Consider the following 26,658-nt stretch of genomic DNA (forward strand, 5'->3'; position numbering starts at 1 on the left):
GGAGGATGCTCTAATCACCCTGGCCATGGCCAACGCTCTTTGTTCTAGAAGCATAATTTCAAGAGGGAGAAATTACTCTAGCTGCCAGTTATTGAGGGCTCCCTCTATCAGTGTGGTTTTACATATATCTTATCCCAGGGGAACTAGGCTCTCCCTCAGGACCTGGGCAGAATGTTTCCATCCTCTCTCCTGGGGCCACTTTCGTGTTACACTTCTCCATGGCCGAGGCCATTCATCTGCCTTCCGCCTTCCTTCTCAGCACAAGGGGAGCAGCTGGATTCTGTTGCCAGCATCGCGAGGCCTCCCCGCCGGAAAGCATCGTGGCTCCTGCGGAGGGTCCCCAACCCCGCTGTTAGTCTTGGTTTCTAGTCCTTTAATCACTGTCATGGCCGCCTTGGACCTTCTCCCGGCCTCTGCATTCCTCCAGCCGCAGTGGCCTGATCCTGGCTGGACCACCGGGCCCCAGGAGGGCCAGAGAGCTTGCCGCCTTCCTCCGGGAAGGAGGGAGAAGCAGATCCATCTCAGGGTGGCCTGGAGGTTGAGATTCCGACAGAGGAGGCGTGGCCGGATGGCACTTGGCACGCGATGCTCGAGGGAGCCCGGAGCCCACGGAGGCTGCTCCTGTGACGGCATCCCCTCTCCCTACGGAAGGATCAGCTCTGTGGGGCTGAGAGCTTGTTGCCAGGGGCATATGTGTTACTGCAACTCAGTGTTGGCAAGTGGCCGTGCCTAGCAGTGAGGACTATGGGGAAGATTTAGCAAAGGAGGCGGTGAAGGCAGACCTGGGCGTTTGTGGTCCCTGTGCCTTGAGAATCCACTTAGTTCATTGCCCGCGGAGCAGTTCCTCTCACGTTCTACACAATGACCGCACCGCCCATCCCACCAGCCACTGGTGCTGAGGAAGGAGCGGGCACCCACAGCAGCCTATTCCTTATGGCTTTTCCTGTCAAAAACACAGAATCAGCCCCGGCCAGCGTGGCTCAGTGAACAGAGCGTTAGCCCGGGGACAGAAGGCTCCTGGGCTTGATTCCTGTCAAGGGCACGTACCTCTGGTTGCAGGCTTGATCCTTGGGGTTCGTGTGGGAGGGAGGCAACCAATCCATGTCTCTCTCACATCGATGCCCGTTCTTTAACCCAGTCTCAAGGCTACCTGCCAAAGCTTTCTTGGAGGCAAGTATTTATCTTAACATTGAAATCGGGGAGCTGTGTTTTATTCAAACATGTTTGAAGAACTCAGACGGTACTTGGGGGTGCAGGCCTGACACCCATGTCAAGGAGCATAATATTGGATTCTGAGGTTGGGGTTGAGGCGGGAGAGCTGAAGTGTGTGTGAGTGTGTGAGTGTGTGTGAGTGTGTGTGTGTAATGGCTTCAGTGGTGATTTCAGGGTAAAGAACAGATGGAGAATTGGAAACTAATGGGAAGTCCAGTGTCTCAGTGAAGGGTGGCCAGACATGGCAAGACCTTGGATGTTGGGCCAGGCTGCTGGGCTGCCCTTGGCTTAGAATCTGCCAGGCCCAGCTCACAGGTGTTGTTGTGTTGTTGTCCTTGCCAGTTTTCCCCAGGGACAAGCGGGACCGGGTGTGACCACAGCCTGGGGATCAGAGGCAAGCCCCTTCCTGCCCCCTACTTTCACCCTCCACTCGGGGTGCCAATGGCAGTTTGAGACCCAGGGAAGGAAATCCCTTTCTGCCGCAGCTGCCAACACACGCAGCCCAGGCACGGACGCTTCTCCTGGGCCTGGGAGGCAGCTCAGAGACTGCACAGCTGGTACCTGCTTCCCAGGAGTCTCTGGGGCTCAGACAGCACACTGGATGCGTCTAGATGGCTCCTGGGTGGAAGCACTGCTCTCGGCTCTCTCTCTTTGCCATTTCCTTCCTGAACGCAGGGCAGCCCCTATCTGTTTACCATGTGTCATCTGTCTCTTTTTTTCAAAGCCACAGGGTGGCTATTTTTTTTTTTTTAATTCTGTCATACTGTTTCCTGATTTTTTTATACGTGAGCTTTTTATTGAGCTCTAACCCGCATGCCGGAAAGTGCATCGATGATCCATGTGCACCTTGAGGCGTTTTCACTTGGTGGCGTTCTCAGAAGGCGTGCCCAGCACCCCAGAGGCCCCTCCCCGGTGCCCCCTAGGCCACACCTTCTTCCCTCGGAGGGGTTTGGGGATGTCTGGGGCATCATGGCCCTGTTCCCCTCAGCCATGGTTCTCGGTGATCGGGGGTAAGACCTGAGGGCCTGGCCAAAATCTGGCCATCTGGGGATCACAGATGCATGTGCAAGAGGCGGGGACTTGGGTGTCTTTGTGGCTGAGCCATCCGTAGAAGCCAAGTAACTCCCCCATTTCCCAGTACCCCCCTACCCGGCAAGCGTGCACTGTTAAAAAAGGCCTTTGCATTAGAATGCTCATCTTCTTCCTCTTATTCTTTTTGGGAGGAAAAACAATCTTTATAATTTGAAATGTGCAAGATTGTAAGATGGGGGGGGAGGGAGGGTGCTAGCCCCTCCCCCACTTTGCTAGGATCACGGGGGTCCAAGTGGGTCAAACCTTGCTGTTTGCAGGGAGTGCTCTTTCCTGTTCCCTGCCTCTGCCCCCGCCCCCCTCCCAGCAGAGCCCGTTCGGAGAGATTGATGGAGTTATTAATGCTTTGGAGACAGTCTAGGAATTTTTTCAAATGCTGGGGTCAGACTGACGTGTGTGTATATATAACGATAATCGGGGCTAAACAGTCCTCTCTTTGCATAATTTATATTCGGAGGCACTTTTCCTGCACGCGCACTGCCTCTGACCCTTGGCTCGCTGACCTCATGGAATGCCTTAATTTTCGTTCCGTTTACCGGGAAACGCAGTGTTTGGATCTTCGAGGAATTTCCTAAGATCCCTCCATAAACAGTTTATGGATCTTAAAAAACACACGCGGGGGCCATAAACTAGACACTCAGGGCCGCAAGCCCCTCCCGGTGAGCGCAGGCGTGCTGCTCAGTAAACACCCGCCCTCGCCGCGGGCCCTCCGGCCCAGAAACGCGGTGAGACAGGCCAGGCGCTGGCCGCCACGGGCTCCGCTCCGTCCGTACACTGACATGGAAAGGGTGTACTGGGGAATTCGACGATGATAAGGGATTCAGGTTGCAAGCCATCCACGTTGAGTCAGAACTAAAATACACACACGCACGCGCACACACACACAAAAATAAATCAGTTACCGAGTGGAAATAGAGTGAAAGGCTTCACGATACACGTTTATAGCTCCTTGGACCATATCGTTTCAGTCTATTGAGAGATGGTCTGAGACAGTGGTCGGCAAACTCATGAGTCCACAGAGCCAAATATCAACAGCACAACAATTGACATTTCTTTGGAGAGCCACATTTTTTAAAAACTTAAACGTCTCCCAACGCCACTTCTTCAACATAGACTCGCCCTGGCCATGGTACTTTGTGGAAGAGCCACACTCAAGGGGCTAAAGAGCCGCACGTGGCTCTCGAGCCACAGTTTGCCGACCACTGGGCTATGGGTGTGAAATGGTACCCCGTGGGGAGGAGGAGGATGGCTTGTGGTACAAGGACTAACGAGATCATTTTACGTAAAGTTTCACGTCATAAGGCCAGAGGCCTGTGTGGCCGAACTCGGGTGTCCCATCTCCTTGGGGTGTGTCCTGTTTGCCTTTGGGCAGAGGATGGCCTTGTCCGGGGTCCCCCTGGCAGGTGGCCTGGAGGGATGAAGCATGGTGAGGCTGGCGGGCAGCGGTGTTTCCTGGAGCGATCTGACCTACAACGGGGCTCTGGGGAGTCCCTTCCCTGCTCTGAACCCCACTCTGTCCTCCAGGCCTGTGCCCACCGCTGGAAGAACATCTTCTACGAGACAGACCACATCCTGCCCCACGGCTTCTGCTACATCATCCCGTCCAACCTCCAGGCCAAAGGCAGGACGCTGATCCCTTGCTATGAAGGTGAGCACTCTGGGTTCTCCCTCTCTGTCTGCCCGTGGGGTGCCCCAAACAACCTCCCACCCAGCCTGTCCCCCAGCTTTCCAAACTCGAACAGAAGGGCAGCACTCTGGCCCAGATGGCCTCTGGGTGCCAAGGTCCTGCCCAGGGAATGAGGAGAGTGAGAAGGGGGTTGCGGTTCCGGGCCGTGCCTGGCCTTGCCCGTCTCTGCCCCAGAGCCCCTGGTGCTTGCCACACTTCATGAAGTCTCTGAGATCAAAATTCACCCGGTCCCAGCCACGGCGCCAGAGAGAACTCCTGGATTCCTGGAACTGCCAGATGCTGTGTGGCCTTGGGGAACTTGCTTTCTGCCTCTGTGCCTCTGCTTCCTCGCCTGACAATTCAGAGGTTGGCTCAGAGAGTCTCCACAGTCCCGTGGAGCTCCCAGATGGACGTAGGCTCCTGGCACACTCCTGGCCATGCCCACAGACAAACGGCCCGAGGCAGGGGACAGAGGTTTCCCGGGATTCAGTTTCATCGCATCTGAAGTCTGACTTGCCTCCTGTCTGCTCTGGGCACCCTGTCAGAGGCCTGAGAATCGGGCGCACCCTCAGCCCAGTGTTACAGCTGCTCCCCGGGGGCCGCGGGGGGTCTTGGAAGGAAAAAGTGTCTCCTCAGGCTCCCTGCTTAGCATCCTCAAAAGGCCGGGCACTGGGCACCCATTGGGCCAGTTATTATTCGGTTGAGTTGAATTCGGCTGTAGGGATGCAGAAAACACTGCCATTTCCTTCAGTCTGAGAGCTTGCCTCATTCTGAGGGAGTCGGCACCTGTCTCCTCGCTAGGGCCGGCGGCTGTTGTGTTTTAAATTCTCCCCCGAACTTATTTGTTTGGACAGAAGTCTTGATGCGCCTGTGTCCTCATTTCCTTTGGGCCTCCCTGGGTTTCCCCAGGTTTCAGATTCCGTGGCCACCAACGAGAGTGCTGAGAAACACCGGACACCTGCATTTCCCTGCCTCAGCGGGGACCCTCCGGGCCCTGACGGGACTCAGGTGGCCCGAGCAGGGTGTTCTGTGACATGGCTCCGCAGAGCAGCTGGCAGGGCCCCTGCAGGGGGCGCGGACTCTCTCCTTCCCTGAGGACGAGCCTCCTCCCCAATGTCAGCATTTGATCAGCTGGCGGGGCCATGCAGGCACACGGACCTCTGACCCTGCTTATCTCTGTACTGCCCCAGTTGAAGAAAAACCTTATCTGAAAAATAGATAATCCTATAATCGGTCAAGAGGGAGGGATAGGTGGTATAAATACAAAAATTATGGGTCAAGACTGTGTTCTGCCTGCCCAGTGTATGCCTCCGGGATCAAAGAATGAGTTAGGATATGGGATCGCATGTGTGCGTGCGTGTGTGCGTGCGTGCGTGTGTGTGTGTGTGTGTGTGTATGTGAAGGAGGACCAGGAGCAGTAAGAGGGTGGGGTTGAGGTGGGGAGTGTTGGGGTAGAAGAGCAGCCCCTTAGAACAGCAGGGGATTGAACAGAACATTTGTGAGAGGCCAGGGGTGGCAGAAGCTCAGATTTCTCTAGAAGACTAGAACGGCGGGGTGGGGCACGCAGGCCTCATGGAGGGCTCTTGCCTGTGCTCTGTTGGTTTTGGGGATCTTCCTCGCTGTTTTGTGGTCCACACTAAACCTCTATTGGCTCTGAGGGCAACCGTTATTTCCTCTTCATGTGGAAAAATTCGGTGACGCAAGCTCTCTGTTCACCGGGCGGGGATCGCAGCGCGGTCAGGAACAGCGGAAGTGTTGTGGTGTTTGCCGTGACCCTTCCGATATCACCTAGGCCAGCCATCTAGAGAAGTGGTGTGGCTTCCTCAAGGCCAAGTTTTTCTTTCCATTCCGTGACTCCTGTGCCACACAATGGAGCGTAGCCCCGTGGCCAAGGGCACAGACGTGGGACCCGGCTGCCAGCGCTCAAGCCCGGGCTCTGCCACTTGTGAACGGTGTGACTTCAGTTGAGTTATTTAACGTCTTTGCATGTAGGCCCCCCCCCCCCCCCAAAGGGCTGCCAAGAGGATTGAGTTAATATTTGTCAGTTCTTGGAACTCTGCCTGGCATGTATATGCCGATACACTATATGCTAAGCATACATGTGCTAATATACCATACTAGAGGCCCGATGCACGAAATTCGTGCAAGAGTAAGCCTTCTTTTCCCCGGCTGCCGGCACCCACTTCCTTCTGGCACCTGGGACCCGGGCTTCCCTCAAAGCCCTGGCTTCATCTGGATGGTCGGCTGGTCTAGTCTAATCAGCATATTGTGCTTTTATTATAGATTATAGGCTAATTTTTTTTTTTTATACCAAGCCAAGTGTGTTCAATCACCATGAGGCGACTAGTTTGTCACCTTAATTAGTCCAGGTAAGCTTATTAAGTTAGATGCTGTGCTAAGTGCCTGCTAGATAAAACCCTAGTCTCAGCTGGTAAGAAGTTTCCCATCTACAAGGGAGAACAGAGAGGGAACACGATGTTTCAGAAGTGAGCCCGCTGTTTGCGGGGCGGAGGATCCCATGCCGGGCACCTCTCCCCAAGGGCTCACGCTGCATCCAAGTTCAAGTTGGCAATAGGGCAGAATTATTTTATTTTACAACTGGAAAAACCGAGACCTATGTAGAGTCTGTGGTCTAGTGGGGCGCATAGAAGAAGAATGGTGGGTGTCCACTGGTGGTCATGGCTTTGGGGGTGGTGGTGCAGGGTGGGGGAAGGTGCACTTTCTGTGGAATAGCAGAGAGACCACGGAAGGGGGTGGGGATGCTTGTTCAGACCTGCTCTTCGCTGCTTCTGGCTTCGTAGCCACAGGCCTGTGGCTGGACCCCCGGTGGGAGTGGGTGCTGTGATGGCTCCATTGCGTTTACTTCTTGGGGCGGGGGTGGGCGTGGGGGAGGATCATGAGGAAGCTCAGGTGGAAGGACCCAGGAAGACCATGCGTTGTTCTGTAATTGTGGCCTCATTGCGGGTCCCGCGAGGGCTCGCTGTGCTCTCCTCGGAGGGCAGCGAGGTTGGTTTAATTACGGAAAGCCTCTAAGTGTGCGGGCACCTGTCCAAATGCCTCAGACTTTTGAATTCTTAAAAAATTGGTCTTTGGTTTGGCACAAGGGCCTTTTTCTCATGACTTTTCAGGTGCTTCCTGTTTCTGGGTTGGTGGGAAATGCTATCAGAATATCCTGTTTGGAACCGGGAAATGTAGAGGGAATAGGAAACAAAAAACGAATTTAGGGCAAAGTAAAATATATGCATGGAGCGTGCCCTTTAAGTCAGACCATGTAGTTCACGGTCGATACACGCACAGCATCGTCACCGCCATCTGTGGTTGGCTTCATCAGAATCTGTGAGGAGCCCACAGGGTTGGTGGGATGACATATATGGCGAAAACCTTGTAAGTTGAAGAGCAAGCTCTATAAAGTATGAGCTGCTATTAGCCAAGTCGTGATATTTTAGGACTCCCAAAGGTCGTCAGTGCATTGATAAAATCAGATACAGAGATTTCTTTCATCTTTGAACCTGTTGAGAGGAAGCCAGAGGTTGGCCAGAGTGGGGCTATAAAAAAGTCATCTTTTTCCGGCACCGGTTTGGCTCAGTGGATAGAGCGTCAGCCTGCGGACTGAAGGGTCCTGAGTTCGATTCCAGTCAAGGGCATGTACCTTGGTTGCGGGCACATCACCAGTGGAGAGTGTACAAGAGGCAGCTGGTCGATGATTCTCTCTCATCAATGTTTCTAACTCTCTATCCCTCTCTCTTTCTCTCTGTGAAAAATCAATAAAATATATTTATAAAAAAAAGTAATCTTTTTATGGTGATAGAACGGCCTCACTAATATGGAATAATTTGAGAGCAGCTCAATTATACTAACAAAAAGTGTTCCAGATTAAACCCTGACAAACATAATGAGGGTGCTAGTATATATTAGACCTACTTTCAGAATCTGGCTTTATTGCTGACTTAATCCTGTGATTTAGCCCATAGCTCCTACGCTCTGGCTGGGTGACTTTGGGCAAAGCCCTTGACCCTCAGTGCCTTGACCTGTAAAATGGGAGCATTCAAGCCCTGCTTAAGAGGTATTTGAGGCATATAACGTGCTTAACACAGTTCCTAGCTCAGAGTGAGCATTCAGTAAATGTGAATTTTCTAATCAACTTTTCACTACCATAATAGTATTCTTAAACATTCCCAGAAGGAATCTAGCAGATTCTGCTTTCATGGGTAATGGAGGTTAGAAAGCTGGATATTGATAAAATGATCCTAAGACTTCTTGAAAAGATGACCATGCCTTAAATATTTGCACCATTGATTTGCTTGTTAAACTCTCTTTTTTTTTTAGTAGATAATCTAGAGTTTAACTCATGCCACATATATAATGTTCTCAAGTTTGGAGTTGTTGGGGTTTGAATTTATCACATTTTACTGTGCTGTCAAATGATCCCATTGACTCCAAAGGCTTTTGTACCACTTTATTAGCAGGGTGTCGCCGTGTTGGCCTTTTACTCCCAATTTATTTTGTGTCTCCAAGGACAGTGATCATTTATTTCTTGGGAAGGAAATAGATCACCCATTCAGATGTGAAGGTCTTTTTAAAGCTCCCTTCTAATGTTGGAAGCTCTGGCTCCCCAGGGGATAAAAATCAATCAAGGTCCATTTACAAATGAAAAGCAATTGAGGTTTTTGTTTTGTTGTGTGTGTTTTGTAGATAAGTCTAAGTTGATCCATTTAAAATTTAAGGGAAACCCCCCCCCCCACACACACACACACATACACACAAATTTGTATTAAAGAACTCTGCATTTACATAGGGTTTTATGGTTTCCAAAGAGTTTTCATAAACACTATCTCATTTAAGTAAATATAGCAAACACTTAAAAGGGGATGCAATTAGCCCAGTGAACTCCACCAGCTCCATCCTGACAACTCCCTGAGGTCCTGCACCATCCAAGTCACACTTTGAGACTCTTTCCTGGCCAGGCCCTCTGGCAGTCTTTCTTAAAAACAAAACAAAACTCACGAGGACCTGAATAGACACTTGTCCAAAGAGGACATACAGGTGACCAATAGACAAATGAAAAAAAAAATGCTCAAAGTCACTAATCATAAGAGCAATGAAAATTAACACTATAACAAACTGTCACACCTGTCAGAATGGCTGTCATCAATAAATCAATAAACAGCAAGTTTTGGTGAGGATGTGCACTGCTGGTGGGAATGCAGATTGGTGTAGCCAATGGAAAGCAGTGTGGAGGTTCCTCAAAAAATTAAAAATAGAACTACCCTATGACCCAGGAATTTCACGACTGGATATATATCTGAAGACATCCAAAACGCTAATTCAAAAAGATAGATGTACCCCTATGTTCATTGCAGCTTTATTTACAATAGCCAAGGTATGGGAGCAACCCAAGTGCCAATCAGTAGACCATTGGGTGAAGAAGAAGTGGTACCTATGTACAATGGAATATTAATTGGCCTTAAAAAAAAAAAAAGAAATCTTACGATTCGTGACAACATGGATGGACCTAGAAGGTATTATGCTAAGTCCAATAAGTCAGACAAAGACACATGCTGTAGGATTTCACGTATGTGGAACCCGAAGAACAAAATAAGGAACAAACAAAACAGATACAGACTCCTAGATACAAAGAACAGACTGAGGGTGCCGAAAGGGAAGTGGTTTGGGGGCTGGGTGAAAAGAGAGAATGGGCTCAGAAGCACAAAGCAGTAGTTACAACACAGTCACGGGGGCTGTACAATACAGAATAGGGGATATAGTCAATAGGATAATAACTGTGTGTGGTGCCCGGTGGGTACCAGGATTATTGTGGGTGGGATGGCGTCATTGTATACGTTATATGATGGTCTGTACACCAGAAACTAATATAAAATATTGTATGTAAAAAAACCCCCGAAATATTGGGCTAACAGAGAAATTCACTTTATATGTTCCATTACTTCTTAACATTTTATATCTTTAATATTTATTAGTTCGTTTAAAAAATAATGAAAAAGACTCAGTTCTGAATCAGGGCCAGTAAAGGCAGAAAAGAACCCTGAGGGGGAGAGAGGAAGGGTGGCTGGAGGGGATAGCCCGGGCTGGAGGAGGAGGCCAAGTCTCTGGCAGTGGCTCTCAGGGTCCAGGGAGCCCCATCAGAGCTTTTCCTTTGGTGCCAAGAATTTTTATCTTGGATACAAATGTAAGCCACTAGAGGCCCGGTGCACCGATTTGTGCAAGGGAAGGGGCGTGGTCCCTCAGCCTGGCCTGCGCCCTCTCGCAATCCAGGACCCCACAGGGATGTAGCAGTGCACCAAGCGGCAGGTGACCAGGAAGGAGTCTGCTGTGCCTGCCGCCCCTGCTTGGTAGTGCTACCATGGAGTTGGGAGAGGCTATTGCTGCCTCAGCTGCGCTTGCCAGCCGTGAGCCCAGCTAGGGGGAGCGCACTGACCAGCCACCAGGAGGCTGCTCCTGCATTGAGTGTCTGCCCCCTAGTGGTCAGTGCACATCATAGCGACTGGTTGAATCAGTGTCTTTATCCTTTCGTGCCTGGCTTATTTCTCTTTACATGATGTCCCCAGGGTTCACCCATGCTGTAGCACGTGGTAGCATTTTTTGTTTTAAGGCTGAATAACGTTCCCACGAATGTGTGGTAGGCAGTTGGACAAGGTCAGAGCAAGAACGGTCGGGCAGGAACAGAAGTCCACCAGGGTGGGAAACCCCTGGTGCCTAGCAACGGGCAAAACTGGGTAAAACAAGTACCCGCCGCCTCCAGGGCAGCCTTTCCTCCTCTAGGTTATCGCTGGACCCTCCCCCGCCTGGCCTTCCCTCCCCCGGCACGGTGCTGCTCAGGCTGGTTAGACCCCCTTCGTTCCTACCCAGAACTCAAGTACCAAGTACTGAGGCTGCAGGACCAAGGTCTGGTCTAGCCCCGCCCCAGCAGCCTCACACCAACACACGAATATCCCCCACGGTATTTATCCATTCATCAGAGGGGGGAAATTTTTCTTTTTAAAGATAGGAATGTTACCACCGGACACTCGCCCTGTGACGCATGATGGTGCGGCTGAAGGAGAGATGGGCCGGCAGGAGCCTTGCTCTGTAATCCCCCCCACCCCCCGCAGAGGTAATTAGCTGTGTGGCTTCAAATAAATGCCTCGCTGTCTCTGAGCCATGGTGATTTCATCTGTAAAATGAATGGCTGGGATTAGAATTAGAGACATCCCCTGAAGATCACTTCCCCTGGCAAAGCCTCTTTTTCTCACGTAATTGTACGTTTCCAGCGTCATTGCAGTTTGCAGTTAATGCTCGCCATAGCTTAATGGTCAATTATTTGGATAAAACGCTGGCCCTTCCTCTCCAACCTAGCTATTTAGATCTTTTTTTTTTTTTTTTTTTTTTTTTTTTCCATTTAGATGGTGGTCCCTCCCAGCGGAGGCTCGTTCTGTGTTCTCTTCAGTTTTGTAGGTGGCCTAGCCTTTCTTAGTACGAGAGCTATCTGCCCAGCGTCGCTGTCTTCTAAATGGTTGTCTGTCAGTTACCTCGTTTTCACTCTCAAGTTGAGCAAAAACACATACACACACACACACACACACACACACACAAAAAAAAAAAAAAAAAAAAAAACCCACCCAGAAGTAATTGAAAACTGGAAAACTTTATATTTTTAAAATCTGATATTTTATTTCATGGCTAAGCTAAGGAACCATGGAAAAACTAATTTTAAAGTTTGGTGTGTTCAAAAGACTGGCTTTGAAAGATGAAACGTGCTCAGATGGGTAGCAAGAAGAGAGATCGGTAGGAAGGATATACATTCCTCCGTATATAAATCTTGATCTTTCCAGGGATTGGTTTTATCCCACCCGCGTCTGGGAAGAGTGCAGGGAGGGACCCCACCCAAGTTTATTCTTAACCGAATTAAAATTCAAAAGCTCCTGGCAGAGAGCTGTGTGGATTGTGAATGTCTGGAAACCGGCATTTCCCACCCCCCTCTCTGAATTGCCTTCTGTTTAGTCAGGGCTTTAGCGAAACCAGCAGCTACGCAAGGGGGAATTCTGCTGTTTTTAGAATGAGGAGCCGTACAACTTCATGCATCAACTCGGGTGACGCAGGCCCCGTAATTCAGACCGGGCTACAGCCGAGAGCCGCCTTCCGACCTGTCCCAGCCCCTCCAGCCCAGGCGTAGGCCCCCTTGGTCAACCACACCTATTGCTTCCCCGGTTCAGTTCCCCCGATTTGCTCAGTTTTTATTCAGTTCCCACAGCCTTCGATTTGCTGCAGCGTCTGTGTGCTGCGGGCCTGCCGAGCTGGCTTCTCCCTCGCAGCTTGGAGGGGGATGCCCATTCTGTTCCCCACGGCCATGTCCTGGGGGCACTCGGAGGCTGAGTGGACGAGCCCCGGAGGGAACAGCCCCTCTGGGGGGGGGGGGGACCCCAGCCTTTGTGTGTGAGCAGGAAAACTCTTCCTGGGAACACAAGAGACTGAAGGTCCCACCCCACCCCTCCACCCCTACTTCCTGCACTTCTCAATGGCAGGGCGTGTGGCCTGGGGGGTCTCTGCCCCTTATCTCCACGCCCCCACTCCCCCCCACTTCTCCTGGTTCTGTGGGAGAGGCTTTCCTGCCTCCTGCGGGTGAGGCAAGCCAAATGCAAAGTTTTCCAGGATATGGGCATGGCCCATAGGTGGGTCTGCACGCCCAGATCCCAGGCCTGTGCGTGGACGGTTGTAAAGTGCATGAGGGAGAGACCTCCACCTGACCTCTGTATGTTGTTTTTTTTTTAAAAAAAGAATCAGGTTATGGTAACAGTGGTATCTTTCATGCACAGAAGTAGCTCTCAAAAAAGTGAAACTGACTGATGTGTGCTGCGGTCCAGTGTCTGGTGCCTCCGGCCACTGCCTCTTGGGAAAGTCCCCGTAGCCAGGCCTGGCCCTGCTGCTGGTCACCATGGCACCCTGAGGTGTCCGCTTACCTGTTGTGTGTGGCCTTGTTCTCTGTACAAAGCGCTTTCTCAGGTCGCTCCTCACCTACTCGGGATTACTGACTCTCCAGCAGGCTCGGGCAATGAGATTTTTTTTTTTTTGAACTGCCAAGGAGCAAGCTGGGCTGGACCAGAGCTTGGGCCTCGGGCAGCTGTACTTGGCAGCGGGCTGTCTCTTCAGACGTGACGGATGAGGGACAGCTCTGAAGTCTGCGAAGGATGCTCAGGCCAGTTCTTCAGAGGGTGTGGCTTTGAGAGGGAGCACTTCGCCTACGGAGGATGGGTTTGGACCCAGGCAAGGCAACGCCGTGGGCCTGGTCTCCCGGGCTGGGCCGTCCCGGCTGTGGCTTGGGGGCTCCTCTTGGGTTTTGGGGGACCGTGAAGGGTCGTGCCTGGGGCCGGGCAGGGACTACGGTGGGCTCAGCCACGCTAGGTTTGGGAAGCTCCGAACAGTCCATCCAGCAGGTCCTTGCTGTGCTCATACCACCCTCAGCTTTGACCTCTGCAGTTGTTGTGGCTCCAGGGGAGAACCCAGGGTGCCTGGTACCCAGAATGCAGTTCCTTTCCAATCAGAGCTGGGGTGGAGGTCAGGGAGCCTGACAGGTTGGAAGAGAGAAGGAGGCAGGGCTGGAAGATTGTGTTTGTGGAGAGTGGGGAGGGGGGAGGGGGAGATGACAGGTACAAATTGAAGCAGATTGGGGGTCAGGTGCTTAATGTCAGGTGGAACTGAACGGTACATATGCATCCTGTCCTCAGCACGCACAGGTGCCTGGCCCAGGGCTGGTGTTGGGGGCGCTGAGATGAATGGACTCATCTTTGTGTTGAATAGACTGTGAGATGAAGAGAGACGTTTTGTGATGAGGAGAGGGTCTCCTGTACCTTTACCTGCAAGGTCACCATGACAGAGAAGCAGAGGAGGGTTCTGGAAGGCTGTGGGAGGCTTGGCGTGTGAAGCTGTCTAATCGGGTCCCATCCGTCGAGCCTTCCTAGGCTGGAGTTGCTACAACTTCCCCTTTTCCCTGCCAGAGTTTGTGGGGTTGGACGGGGTGACCCTCTTCCAAAGTAAGGGGCTGACCCCGGGGTCACACAGGATTCTGGGAGGTCGGAAGATTGCCTGTGTTCTCATGGAGAAGGATGGGGTCCAGTCGGAACCCCCCCGTGGTTGGAGTCCTGTTTTCCGGCATCCTGAGAGGGCAGGTGTAGTCCCTGGGGTTTCAGACCATCACAGACTGTGGGATGGTGCCTGCTCTCTGTGCGAGCCTGGCCCTCGGCCTCTGATGAGCCATGTCCTCATTCGGGGAGCCAGGAGCTGGCCCATGAGGGTGCCTGGTCACTGCCTCTTTGATGTCCTTTCCTCTGGGGCCAGGAGCGGGGTCCTCCACGCTCCCAGGATGTCCGTGATCACGTCAGGAACCAGCCCCTGGTCCGCTCCTGGCATGGAGTGTGGGGATGAGGCAAAGATTCGCTGACGTTTTCTTACCTACCGCTTTCCAGCGCCTCTCGCAAGAGATCCCCTGAGACCCGTTTCTTCTTTAAATCGTGGGAGGTTCCCACATGGTCCCTATTCCTATCGTCAACTCCTAAGGCCGAACTGGTGGCCTGCATGTCCTTGTGTTCTGTGTGGGGGGCATCTGAGCTTCCTTCTCTGCTTTATTTGTCCGGGAGTGACCAGCGTCGGCGGGTGGGTATGCGTTTTCCAGAGCTTCTAGATTTCATACAGCTGTGCAGGTTCGGGCGTTCTGCTCCCTGTGCCATAGGGTGTAGGGATTATGATCACTTTTTATTGTTTCTTGCCATCCTACAACTTGATGCAGGACCTATCATCTGTGACTTTGTTGGTGTTTTTTAAGAAAATATATTTTTATTGATTTCAGAGAGGAAGGGAGAGGGGGAGAGAAATAGAAGCATCAATGATGAGAGAGAATAAAAATAAAATTTAAAAATAAATTAAAAAAAAAACGGTGAGAGGATCATTGATCGGCTGCCTCCTGCACATCCCACACTGAGGATCAAGCTCGCCCGCAGCCCTTGCATATGCCCTGTCGGGGAATCAAACTGCGAGCCCCTGGTTCATAGGTCAGTGGTCAACCACTGAGCCGCCCTGGCTGCTTTCGGGCAGGGCAGGCCTGCTGAGTTCTCCTGGTTACCAGATCCCAGCGAGGAGCCGCTTAGCCCTCTGCAGGGAGGACGAGTAACTCGCTTGACATTCCGTTGTAATTGAGCAGCGGTTAATGGCCACTTACTGGAAAATGTTACCAGGCGCTGCGGTGAGTGTTGTTAGGAAGTGAATTACTCTGGACGTGTCCCCAGGGCCCTTCCCCTCCTCCTCCTCCAGCGGAGCTGGGCTGCAGGAAGTGGCACTATTTTGCAATCCCGCTGCACTGTTCCCTTGTATTATTTATTTTGTTTCAGATTTAAGGAGATTGTGTGTTTATGTAGAAAAGTTTCCAAAGTAAGTATACTGCTTTTCATGGGACCAGAGACTTAGAGCCCAAGGGCAGGGGGGTGTCCCCTCGGCTATTTTGCTGGATGGCGCCCACCCGAGGTACCCAGGGGCCGTGGTGAGCCAGTGTCCAGCGATGTCAGGGTCACCTGTCATTCATGTGAGTCATTGGAGCTGAACATCCCTCCATCTCTCTGCGTCTTTACACATGCCCTGAGTGCAGACGGCTGGTTGCTTCCTGGCTGTTGTGCAATCCCTCGCCTGGCAGAACCTTGGATGGTCCGCAGAGATGAAAGCATGTGGCTTTCTGAGCCTGCCGCGCCTGGGGTAGAATCTTGGCTTTGCCATTTACTAGCTGTGGGACCTCGGGCAGTTCAGGAAACCTCTCTGAGCCTCAGGGGTTTTTACCTGTCAACGGGTCAATGGCGATACGGCTCTCAGGGATGAAGGGTATGGGCCGTGGTGTGAATCGACACAGCGAACGCAGGGCCGGGAACAGGCGTCTTCAAACTACGGCCCGCGGGCCACATGCGGCCCTCAGAGGAGTCTGATCCAGCCCGCCAGGTTTTTTGGGCAGTGAGCTCAGCCGAGGTGTTACAGTAGGAATTAGTAGTTCATATAGTCCGGCCCTCCAGCTCTCTGAGGGACCGTGATCTTGCCCCCACTTTAAAAAGTTTGAGGACCCCTGTAAGCTAAAGGCTTTTTCCTGCCAACTTAGAACTCAGACAGCCCCCTTTGGCAGGGGGAGCGCTGGGAACTGAGGGACTGGGGAGGAAAGTGTTCGTCCTTTGGTTTTCTTTTGACACGAGAGAGAGAGCCCCCCATCTCCTTATGGGGAACAAGGGAAGCGGGCTGGCAGTGTATAGGGTCACCACACGCCACCAGTGACGGTGGAACAGGTCCTGGGGCAGGTGCGGGGTCCCCTCCTTCTGCACTTGGGCGCTCCGTGGCCCGTTTGGGTTGGCTGGAGGAGACCATATTGACTCCAGCTGTATCTCCCAGGCCTGGGCGACATCATTCCCGTCTGGACTGTGTTTCCAGCTCCTCCTTCCTGCTGGGGCTCTGGGTCCTTCCTAAAGCTAATTAGGTCGTTGTCACCCGCCTCCCACTCCATCCACACAGCTGCTGCTCCTCTCCCCCCCACCCCCCTGACAGGACACCCTCTGGGGCATTGGCAGCCGTCCTCCCCGATGGCACCAGAGGCTGGATTTTCGCGGTCGGGCCGGATTCCGGAGACTTCCCTGCCCTGCCTTGGGCTGGAGGGTGGCCCGGGGCCTAGCTTGTGGCAGCACCCGGGGAAGTGGCCAGCTCAGCCGCCCCACACACGACGGGCACACACTGACCAGGCTGTGGTTTGCTCTCTCTCTCTCCCCCGCCCCCTCCAGAGTACAAGAAGAAGTATGGGGAAGAGCATGGCTCCTGCCAGGCCGGGATCGCAGGCTTCTTCACCGAGGTGGGTGTCGCCCCCGTCCGAGGACTGTAGCCTGGATCTCCTCCCAGCACTTTCACAGACGGGAGGATCGCAGATCTTGAATGCACCCCGGTTTCTCTTTGCTGACGCTACGTGGTGGAAATGAACCCCGCTGTTCTCCAAAATGCACAGTGGGTGGTTCTGATACTGTGTGCTCCACGGTTCCCTGTCCCCATTGGTTTGAAATCCCACCCTGCCATGGGCCAGGGCTGCTCTCTGCTGCCCCCGAAAGTGCTCAGATGGTTCAACTTCTGTGTCCGTCCCTCCTCCAGGGAGGCCTGGTGTCCCAGCGACAGGGACCCGCTGTCCGCTCAGGAGCAGGTGACGACCTGTGGATGGCCGTGTTGTGCGAGTGGCTAGGTGGGCTGGTGTGCCCAGGGATTTGGAAGTGGGAAGGCCTAGAGCAGTGGTTCTCAACCTTTTTAATGCTGCAACCCTTTTATACAGTTCTTCATGTTGGCGCTGACCCCCAACCATAAAATTATTTTCATTGCTACTTCATAACTGTGATTTTGCTAAGCCCATCAGAAAACACAGATACCCTGTTCCCCCAAAAGTAAGACAGTGTCTTATATTAATTTTTTCTCCCAAAGTTGCACTGGGTCTTATTTTCAGGGCATGTCTTATCTTTCCACGAGCTAGGTCTTATTTTTAGGGAAACACGGTATTTCCGTACGATTCATAACAGTGGCAAAAGTACAGTTATGAAATAGTAACGAAAATAATGTTATGGTTGGGGGTCACCACAACATGAGGAGCTGTGTGAAAGGGTCGCAGCGTTAGAAAGGCTGAGAACCACTGGCCTAGAGGGGGGCCACCGTCAGGGACGGAAAGGATGCGGGGAGTTGGAGAGTGTGAAGGCAGCACCAGTGGGCTGGGTGGGCCGAGGGCGTGGGGAGAGGGAGGTTTCCAGTCAGGGCTCTGGAACCTGGTGTGTGTGTGTGTGGGAGGGGGGAAGGGGGAGTGCGGGAAGGGCCCCCCCCCCAAGGAGGACTCAGTGAGAAGGGGGTCCTGAGGGGTCTGCTTCAGACACAGGCTGAGTGAGGGGAAGAGGCACATGCGTAGATGTTTTCAGAAGGCATTTGGATAGAGGGGCCCGGTCCCCACCTGAGTTAGCAACTTAGATCTGGCCCATGCCAGTTCCTGTCTGAGGGGTGGGTGGGCTTAGCGTGGAGGGAGAGGGGTGCCGGAGAATGCCTCCTTTCGATGGGGGAGGGAGGAGGTAGCCTCATTGCAGACCCGAGAGCTCGTCAGAGATGGTGATGAAGAACTAAGGAAGAGAATCCCCGGTGAAGGGGCATCATAGTGGTCTCATCAGCCAGAAAGACGGGGAGACCATGAGGGCCTTGGGGCTGGGTGGGAGGAGGAGGGCTCCGTAGGAGGAGCGGGCAGGACAGGGCAGGACGTGGAGGGGAAACCCAGGTGGCCAGGCCACTCTGGGCTTTGGCCTGGGCTTCAGTTCCCAGGCCTTTGGCCTCCCTGAACTGGAGGTCTTTGAACTGCCTGCCTCCTTCGTTTCTGGAACCCCAGCTGTCGCAGGCCGAGCAGGAAATGTGGAGGAAGGGGTCACACAGCGCTGCTCCCTTCCTCTGCCCTCCCGCTGACCTCGCCGCTGGGGCCGGCCTTTGCCGGGAGCTGGGAGGCCCCTGCACGGGGCCGGCAGCTGGTCCCAAGCTGGACGTGCCTCTGTGGCCTCTGGGCGTGGCCATGTGGCCTGACCCCCTCCACCCTAACGTGCCTGCCTGACCTGCAGGTCGGTGACCCTGGGGTTATCCAAGCTGTGCGAGTTATGGATACCACGTGCGTTCTCGCCTGTCCTGGAGGATAAGCGGGGATTTCCTGGGAACCTCATTTATTTTTGTGGCTTAGGGGAGCAGAGGTGATGGATCCCTCTAAACAGCAAGAAAAGACGGGGACAGCCCCGCCAGCGTCGGAGCCCACGGTGCAAGCGGGGAGACACCTGGGGGCAAGGCCGTTTGGCACAGACTTCCAGGGTCGAACCCGAGCATTCCTCTGCCGTCCAGCTCCCGCCACCGTGCAGTGTGCAGAGGAAACCCCAGCCCCTCTCAGCACCCCCAGATTCCCCTGCGCCCTGAGGTTCTGTGAGCAAGGCCCACTCTGTTCGTTGATGGGGCTCCACACGCAGCTCCGGGCGGTAGTGGCCCTGGCCCCTGGAGAAGCTGGCATGTCTGTGGGTGACCTGTGCCTTGGCTGGCCCCGGGGGTGGGGCACTAAAGCATCAGTACCATTTCCTGGCATCCGCAGGCAGTGCCAAAAGATTCAGGCATCACCCGCACTGAATGGAAAAAGCCTTCGGGGGAGAGGCACTGCTTCTCTCCCCTCCCTCCCGGGGAAGGTAGGAGTGAAGGGTTCAGGCTGGCACCACTGGGGGCACCAATGCAGGGGGCGCCTCGCTTCCCTCGGCCCATCAAGCCTCTTCGGCCTGTGCTCCCTTTCGAAGCCTGGACAGTGTCATCCCTGGAGCACATTTTGCATTTTCGTTTTGTAGTTGTTGGTTTGCTAATCTCCCCCGAGGATATTTTTTCCCATTGATTTCTGGAGAGAATGGGGGGAGGGTTCTGTGATTGTGGTTCTCCTCTCGCTGCCTGCTTCCTTCTTCCGCTTCTTTTCCAATCACCTGTGGGTTCCTCTTCGGCAGGAGCTGGTGGTGATGGGCGCGCCGGGATCGTTTTATTGGGCTGGCACGGTCAAGGTGCTGAACCTGACGGACAATACCTACTTCAAGCTGAATGACGAAGCCATCATGAGCAGGCGGTACACGTACCTGGGTGAGTAGCTCAGGGAGGTGACAAGGACCACCGGAGCCATGGCCATGACGTTCACGGATTATTACTACTTACCTGGGGGCGAAACGGGTTTGCCGGCGTTGGCATCCATACCGATCAGTGACAGTTTTAACTAGGGTCCCTTAACTCCCAGCCCCACCCACGGAGGAGAAACAAAGCAGGGATCTGAATTCAAACTGTGATTTGATTAAAAAGCTGACCGCTGAACCTCCGGGGAAGCAAACATTGCATTTTCTTCTTTAAGCAGTTACTCAAGTTCAAATGATCAGGTGCAAAAATGAGCGCAGTAGAATCCCGGTTTTCCATGCCGGGCCTTTGGGCGGGGTCTCTGCCTTCCTGTCACAAGGACAGTTGCAAATAGAGACAATCAGAGTCAGAAATTAGCGCGATAGAGGACAGACTGGTGCAGGGGTTTGATCAAAGGCTTGAAAGGATTTCTCCTACTTTCTCCATCTTTTTAATCTTCTGGAAAGGGGATAGACACAATGTAAGCAAGCAGCCAGCCATCAGGCAAGAACGAGGCCGAGTACCATCATGCCTCTTTAAGAACAGGGTAGACTGTCTCTGCCTGTGGACATGGAAGTCCTACGTGGCTTTTCTTTAATTCGTGCCCTCCATGCTGTGATTCTGGGCTGAAAAGGAAGCTAGCTTGAGGCAGGTCCGATGATGGGAAAGCAATGCTCTTTCGTCTACCTGACACATAACTTAAATCTGGGGGAGTCCCGCCCCCTTGTCACAGAGATTCTTTTGGGAGAAGGCAGTAGGGGGTTGTCCAGTTGCCTTTTCCCTTCTAACTGCAGGGTTTTCCCAGTGAGCAAACCATAAAACCTTCCCTCGGAGTCCTTGGGGTGTTCGCTGCCCTGTGCTCCCAGCTCCTGGGTCCTGTCATTTATTGAGCACTTACTGTATGCCAGGCTCTGCCTGTTATTTCTTTTCATCCCCGAAACAGCCTCGTAAGATAGTTGTCATTTTCCATCCACATTTTATAGCAAAAGAACTGAGGTGCAGAAAAGTTATGGAATTATGGTCAGTCGTGTGGCTCTTCAGTGGCAAAGTGGGGGTTTGCTAGTAAACCCGTGATTTCCGAGCTCAAGGTCTGAACCCTGAGCTGCCTCCCCTGTGCGTACACCGCTGACCCTCGCTGGGCTGGGAGTACCTTGGCCGTGGGGCATTTGTCTCGCATTTCCAGGGTTTAGCACTGTACCTTAGTGCCTCGCAGGGACTCGCACATGTTTACCAGGTCAGACAATGAAAAGAAGGCAGGAGAGAGGCTGGTTAGGCGGTGGTGCTGGGTCTAGCCTTCTTCCTATACACAGATCAGAGGCCCCATCTGCTGGCTTCGCAAGGCTCCCTGGAGGCTTTGCTGTCACTCAGAATACTCTTGGGTAACATGAGCCTGCAGTCTGAGAGAGAGCAGCCACATGGTGAATACGAAGTGACCCTAACATGATCTCATCACAAAGCCCTTATGATCACAGCTCTAGGGTTTGAGGTTGGTGACAAATTTGGGGACTCTGTGGCATTCTGCACAGGGTTTCTCCTGGCCAGAGGATACAGGTTTCAACCTGTCAGCAGGGCTTCCAGAAGGTGCAGGAAACATTTAGACTAAACTCGGACAACTTTCTCCTTTCTTTCTAGATTCCTTTTGTATCCAGATTCGTTGCCTGCCCACCCACCCATCCAACCATCCATCCCTCCCTCCATTCCTGTTAGCTTCTTTCGGCCTTCTCTTAGGAGGGAGTGTAGCATAACGGTGAACAGCAGGGGTGTGGAAGGCACACAGATTGGAATGGAATCTTACTGTGTGGTCTGAGGAATCTAGGTTAATCACATTTTAGCCCCACTTTCCACATCTCTAAAATGGAAGAAATAATCGTATCTTCCCCCTAGAGTTGGGAGTTTAAATGCCGTGATGACATCCAAAGTACATGTACCAGCTGTTCATCGTAGCCCCAGAGTGGAGGCAAACCAAATGCCTAGCAATAGGAGGAGGGGAAAAGACACTGTGGCATATTCATGCAATGAAACATTAGTCAACAATAAGAAGAAATTGCTACACTCACCGTGGATGGAGGTGACAGTTCATGTTGAGTGAGTGGAGTTTGAGACCAGGAAAATATAATGGGTAGCGATAGAAATCTGAGGAGTGGCTACTTGTGTGGGGGCATTGACTGGGAAAGAGCACCCAGGGATCCTCCTCCGTTGTGTTTCCATGGTTACATCCACTCTGGGTGGTGATTACATGGTTATAAACATGTATACACCTTCCTTAAGTTCTACACTTCAGATGTGTGTACTGTATGAACATTCAAACTACATCAGTAAGAAAGAGGAAACAGATATGGAGTAGGTAGCCCAGTACCTGTCCCAAAGCGGACAGCCAGAGGCCGCTCTTTCTTGCCTGGTGAACATGTCTTGGTGTGAGACGAGGTATTCCAGCATGAGAAGACCGACAGCTGGCATTGGGTCCAAGACTCGCTGGATAACAACCGTCTAGGTTAGGGTTACCTGGGAAAGGTTTTCCTCTGACGGATCTTCCTCTTCCCTGTCATTGCTTCTCAACCCTGTCCCTGGCGTCTGCCCCTTCTCCACAGGCTACGCGGTGACCGCCGGCCACTTCTCTCATCAGTCCACCACCGACGTGGTGGGAGGCGCCCCCCAGGATGAAGGCATTGGAAAGGTGAGGAGAAGAAGAGCTTTTGGAGTGGCATGGGGTCACACAGAAGGCGCGGGGATGTGGGGGTGGGGGTGGGGGTGGGGGACACACACTGTGACTGTTATGGGGTTTGTCAACTCACTTGGATCTGAAGATTCTGTTGGGCGGCTGGCAGGTAGGTGACGAAGAATTGAGGCACCTTTGCTGTCTCCTCCCAGCCACGTTTGGGAGTTGACCATGAAGCTTAATCAGAGTGTGGATGGTACTCTCCATTTCCTGCTCCTTCACGTCTGAGAATGTTTTTCACAGCCGGAGCTGTGTGTGCACACGCGTGTGCAAGTGAGATTGTTAAGACTGACCTTGGCAGTATGGCATCTGCTAACTTCAAATCCTCCACTTTCTCAAACCCCTTTCCGGGTTTGACTTGGACCTCATGGAGCCAGGTCGAGTCCCAGATATCTTTGGGAATTTATCTTTGGGCCTAGGTTCTTCAATGTATTTCCCCCAATGAGTTGGAACCAAGACTGGTGCGGCCCAAAAGTGGACTGGGAATATGTGGGTCACTTTCCCTAAAGTATCCGCTCGGAGTATAGAATAGACCCCATGGGTCCAGAGCTGTGGGAGTCCCTTTGGGAATCTCGGTTGGTACCTGACCCTGCAGAGAACTCTTGCTTGTTGGGTCTTTGGCTCCAGGGAACAGGAAATCCAGATGGAGTAGGTTGGGCAGGTCCACGTGAGTGAGGAGTCTGCATTTTTAATACACTCTGTAGGTTCTCTCCTGGGAAAGACCGAACAGAGGCATGGTCTCCGGGCCTGAGCCCATGGGGAGGACCTAAGGAAGTCTAACCATATCTCCAGGGGCTCAGGGTAAGGGGGTCTAGATTCTGGAGAGGCCACGTCGGGCCGAGACCACTGTTCATTGGAGCCTTCAGCCAGGGCGTCAGGATGACTAGCTGACCCGCTGGACCGTGATGTGACTTGGGGGGTCATCTCCCTGCATCCTTCTGGGCAGGGTCAGCAGTCACTACTGGTGTTTCTGGTGAACATGTCTTGGTGTGAGGCGAGGTATTCCAGCATGAGAAGACCAACAACTGCCATTGGGTCCGAAACCAGCTGGATAACAACTGTCTAGGTTAGGGTTACCTGAGAAACGTTTCCTTCTGATGGATCTTCTCCCCCTTCCCCCCCATGCCAGTGCTACAGAGAAGGGGTCTTTGAAAACGAACCAGGGAAAAACCCTAGGGCCCTGAGCAGGGGGAAGCACGTGGATGAATTCTGGCGACTTCAAGAGAGATAGGGGTCTGAGTCACATGGCTTCCTCTCCACCGTGGAGGGATGAGGAAGTGCCGGTCTGTTCCCTGTTCCCACATTGATAATGTCTTCCGGGGGAGTTGCTGCGGAGCCCCAGCACCTCTGCAGCGTCGATAAAAACCTCTGCCTCCCGTTCCCAGCGATGCCCAGGCCCCCGCCGATGCTGCTTTCAGTTGGTCCCCATGAGAGGCGCTGGGGAAACTGGTGCCTGTGGATAAAACTGATGACTGCTCCCTATGCCCGGGGATGGGAGCTGGGGCAGATCTGGTTCCCAGGCTCCCCCGAAAGGTCCTCTGGTCTTCAGGATGTGGGTGGTTATTGATTTCTGTTATCTGGGCGTGACAGCCTTCACACAGAGATTGTTCGCCCGGGAGAGGGTCCCCTGCCCTGGTTCTCAGGAGACATTCTCGTCCCATAAGACGTCCCTTGAAAAAGAACTTCCATGCCGAAACCGGTTTGGCTCAGTGCATAGAGTGTCGGCCTGAGGACTGAAGGGTCCCCGGTTCGATTCCGGTCAAGGGCACATACCTTGGTTGCGAGCACATCCCCGGTGGGGGTTGTGCAGGAGGCCGTTGATCAATGTTTCTCATTGATGTTTCTAGCTTTCTATTCCCTCTCCCTTCCTCTCTGTAAAATATCAATAAAAAATATTAAATAAAAAAAAGAATAAAAGAATAAAAGAATAAAAAGAACTTCCATCACCATGTCATTTAGGAAGTTTCACCTCAATGATCTTACTCTGGATTCTGGAGAGGCCACGGTATAAACATGCACCCTAACGGCTCTGAAGAGTCCCCCGGTAAAGAAATGTATTTAATGTTTAACGCTGGTGTTTGCCAGATAAATTCCTGTTTAAATAAGCAAATGTCATGACTCTCATGGTCTGTGGTGTCACTTTGGAAACTGCTTGCTCTGAAGTGCCTCCCTCCTTCTCTCTTATCTTGACACTAGAGGCCCGGGGCACGAAATTTGTGCCCGGAAAGGGTCCTTAGGCCTGGCTGGTGATCAGGGCCCATTGGGGCCTTCCTACCTTCCCCGGCTGCCTGCTGGGGCCTTCCTTCATTCCGCGCTGCCCCCTGTTGGTCAGCACATGTCATAGCGAGAGGTCGAACTCCCAATTGGTCAAACTCCTGAGGGGACAATTTGCATATTTGCCTTTTATTATGTAGGGTGCCTCTTACTCATAAAAATGAAAGAACTATTTCAAGGAAGAAAACACTTCTAAGTGTTGAATTGTTTATCCAATGGTGATTGGGAAACTGCCTAGGTCTTACTGCATGGCTTCCTCTCTGATGTGGCCAGGAGCGGAGGAGGTGAAGGCTGCTTCCTTTGCAGAGTTGACAAAATGAGAGCCATGCGGACTGCGTTAGCATCAGCCGGCAGAAACACACCTCTCCTGCGCCCGATCAGGCATTTCAATAGGACTCCCGGGAGGATGCTGGTAAATATCTTTGCTCATTGCTTCCATCTTAACTAGATTTTCTTTTTTCATTTCCTAGGTTTATATTTTTAGAGCTGACCGGAGATCAGGCACCTTAATTAAGATTTTTCAGGCATCAGGTAAAAAGGTAAGGTTCTTGGTATCCATGTTGGTGTGGTTTGAGAGATGTCGTCATGGGGCGATCCGATGTTACTGGCTGGAAAAGGGGTTGAAAGGCTCTCTCTGGGCCCTGTGTGTACATGGCGGTGCTGTGGCCTGTGGGTGCCTTTCTTTACCTTCTCGGCATTGAGTGTAACCTGCAGATTCACGGGATTCAGGTTGTTGTAGGAGACAGGTAGCAAGATGAGTTTGCACGGGGCCAAGTTCAGCATCAGAGTTATTTGGTAACAGGTTGTATTTCACACTGTCATCAAAATGACTGCCTGCTCTGTTTCTCCCAGCCTCTCTGTCTCTCTCCATCTCTGTGTCTATCTGTCTGTCTGTCTTTGCCTCATACATACACATCTGCACCTCCAGAGCAATCACGCACAGGTGTGTAGAGGTAGCAAGCAGACCTGATCACTTTCCAAGGAGTCACACAGACAAATGGGTGTCATGCTCCCTCTCACCAGCACAGCACCACCCCTGCCCTCTCGCATCCTGAGCCCTCCGCTGCCATTGCCGCAGGGACTGTTGTCACACACACACACACAACACAACCCAGTGAGTCACCCATTTCCCTTTAGAGCCTTGAAATGGAAATAGCCCTCTAATTAGTCTTGGGCAACGTTTATTTGCCTGTGTCATCTTGTCCTCATCCCGTTCCTAATGCAAATCCCTGCAGATTTTCCATCCTGATTTCTGTCCATCCTGCACCATAGCTGAAAGTAAGCCAGTTGTAGATGCCATAGATTATTAAACATGGCCACCCCCTCCTTAGTGTGGCTTCTTCGATCCGCTGGCTTGCTCAGCATGACGGGTGGCTCTGAGGGGACAGGAGTGCAGGCTGAGAGGGAAGGCGGGGGCGTTCAGAGGCTTGTCCTGGTGCAGGAATTTACTGAGCTCGGGAGAGGACAGGACCTGGGGCTTGGGAGGGAGACACCAGGAGCCTGTCACAAGGTGATTGCCCTTCCACTACCCAGAGAAACGAGGGGGGTGGGGGCAGGGGCGGGGCGGGGGGGCTGGAAAGGTTGTTTGCTTCCTGGGCGGCCATGTGTCCCGGCCCTCGATCAGCTTCTGCTCAGAGTCAGACCTGCTGCGTGATCTCCATATTTTTCTGTTGATGCATGCTATTGTGAGGACAAAAAATCTCATTTTGTGCAGTTTTAGCAACCTTCATGCACATACTCAGTATTGAATTGTCATCGTATTTTCAGGTTGTTTCTTTAAAAAAAAAAAAAAAATGCATCTCCAAACTCAGTTTTGTGACATTTCCCCCCCGAGGACAGCTCTGCATTCTCCCGAGAGCTGGGCTGCCTGTTTCATTTTAACATTTCCAAACCCCAAAGCTGCAACCCTGGAAAAGGACCCTGAGCAGCAGTTCTGCAAAGGTTTCCAAACAGTTCCGGCGTTAGGAAGAAATAACGGTGCCTTCGTGGCAAAGAGTCCCCAAGACCAAGG

At 52.6% G+C, this 26,658-nt stretch overlaps 1 protein-coding gene across 1 annotated transcript in view; it reads left to right on the forward strand.

Annotated features, from left to right (window-relative positions):
* ITGA9 (integrin subunit alpha 9) overlaps positions 1 to 26,658 on the forward strand; it is a 242,502-nt gene that overhangs the window by 18,505 nt on the left and 197,339 nt on the right. The window contains exons 4-8 of the mRNA XM_036431802.2: positions 3,826 to 3,949; positions 16,759 to 16,826; positions 19,504 to 19,633; positions 22,246 to 22,331; positions 25,118 to 25,186. Coding sequence (XP_036287695.1) covers positions 3,826 to 3,949; positions 16,759 to 16,826; positions 19,504 to 19,633; positions 22,246 to 22,331; positions 25,118 to 25,186 — 477 coding nt within the window. The remainder of the gene's footprint in view (positions 1 to 3,825; positions 3,950 to 16,758; positions 16,827 to 19,503; positions 19,634 to 22,245; positions 22,332 to 25,117; positions 25,187 to 26,658) is intronic.

This window comes from Pipistrellus kuhlii, unplaced genomic scaffold (genome assembly GCF_014108245.1).
Source record: "Pipistrellus kuhlii isolate mPipKuh1 unplaced genomic scaffold, mPipKuh1.p scaffold_m20_p_11, whole genome shotgun sequence".
Taxonomy (NCBI): domain Eukaryota; kingdom Metazoa; phylum Chordata; class Mammalia; order Chiroptera; family Vespertilionidae; genus Pipistrellus; species Pipistrellus kuhlii.